Raw genomic sequence first — 1,454 nt, forward strand, 5'->3', positions numbered from 1 at the left:
TGTGTGTGTGTGTGTGTGTGTGTGTGTGTGTGTGTGTGTGTGTGTGTATGTGTGTATGTCTGTGTGTGTGTGTATATGTCTGTGTGTGTGTGTGTCTGTTTGTGTGTGTATGTGTGTGTGTGTATGTGTGTGCGTGTGTGTGTATATCTGTGTCTGTGTGTGTGTCTGTGTGTGTATATCTGTGTATGTGTGTGTGTATGTCTGTGTCTGTGTGTGTCTCTGTGTCTGTGTGAGTGTGTGTGTGTGAGTGTGTATGTCTGTGTCTGTGAGTGTGTGAGTGCATGTGCGTGTGAGTGTATGTCTGTGTGTGAGTGACCCCCTGTAAATACTGACACCCTACCCCCACCCTCCAGGGTCTCCCTGTAAAAACAGTCCGGGATGATCCAATGTCTATGCATCGCTGAGATATTCCAGCCCAGGAAACATCTCAGGGTATTTCAGACAATCTGAAATCAACCAGAAATTGCTGGAGAAACTCAGCAGGTCTGGGTGTGTCTGCGGAGAGTGTGAGAGAGAGAGAGAGAAAGAGAGAGGGAGCTGGGGAGAGGGAGGGGGGTTTAGAGATAGAGAGAGGGAGAGAGAAAAAAACAGAGAGGAAGAGAGGGAGAGAGAGAGACAGTGAAAGAGAGAGAGAGGGAGGAAGAGAGAGACTGAGAGAGGGAGGGAGAGAAAAAAGTACAGAAAGGTAGCTGGGGAGAGAGAAAGAGAGAGAGAGAGAGAAACAGAGAAAGAAACAGAGAGGGAAGGAGAAAGAAAGAGAGAAACATAGAGCTCAGGTTTCGAGTGAGGGACCATATTTTGTGACTGTTCATTAGAACTGAATGGATTGGTGCCCGATGAGTAGTCCAGCCATGATGGGCTGAAGGGTCACCGTCCAGGGGTGTCTATGAATCTGCCAAGCCTGCATTGCATGCCCGCCCAGCTCCCCACCAGCTCTCGGCTCTCCCTCAGCGCGTTTCTCTCCGCACTGTCCCTTTCTCGCCCTCCAGATGCATTACAACAGCTGCTGGACTGCGACCATGAGGCAGTAGCTCGAGAGGATCTGTCTGGATGTACCTTGAGTGTGGCGTACAACAGGCAAACGCTCACCCACTACGACGCCCGCGCGCGCCATTTCTCCGTGGAGGATTCGACCGTGAAAAACGAAGTGGACAACCTGAACAAGGATCCCAAATTCCTGGAGAACATTGACAAAATTTTGCAGACGACCCTGACGCTTCTCCATCAGCTGCTGGAGTCTGCAGACCCAGTCCTGGATCGGAAAGGTAGGGTTTCCCTCTCTCTCTCTCTCTGTCCCTGAATCCTGTGGCTTTGGACTTCCAACTGAAGCCTTGCTGCTATTTGACTGTGGTCTCCTTCTCAGGCTCACTACGAACACAGGGCAGCCCCCTCCGCACTCGGGTTGGGATCTTACATTTTTTGCAAATTTAGTGCCGGGAGCGCAAACGGGTTGG

At 51.0% G+C, this 1,454-nt stretch overlaps 1 protein-coding gene across 1 annotated transcript in view; it reads left to right on the forward strand.

Annotated features, from left to right (window-relative positions):
* LOC125482011 (H-2 class II histocompatibility antigen, E-S beta chain-like) overlaps positions 1–1,454 on the forward strand; it is a 6,747-nt gene that overhangs the window by 574 nt on the left and 4,719 nt on the right. The window contains exon 2 of the mRNA XM_048593981.1: positions 990–1,265. Within this exon, the coding sequence (XP_048449938.1) occupies positions 990–1,265 (276 nt within the window). The remainder of the gene's footprint in view (positions 1–989; positions 1,266–1,454) is intronic.

Source organism: Rhincodon typus, unplaced genomic scaffold (genome assembly GCF_021869965.1).
Source record: "Rhincodon typus isolate 14 unplaced genomic scaffold, sRhiTyp1.1 hic_rhity00004992, whole genome shotgun sequence".
NCBI lineage: Eukaryota > Metazoa > Chordata > Chondrichthyes > Orectolobiformes > Rhincodontidae > Rhincodon > Rhincodon typus.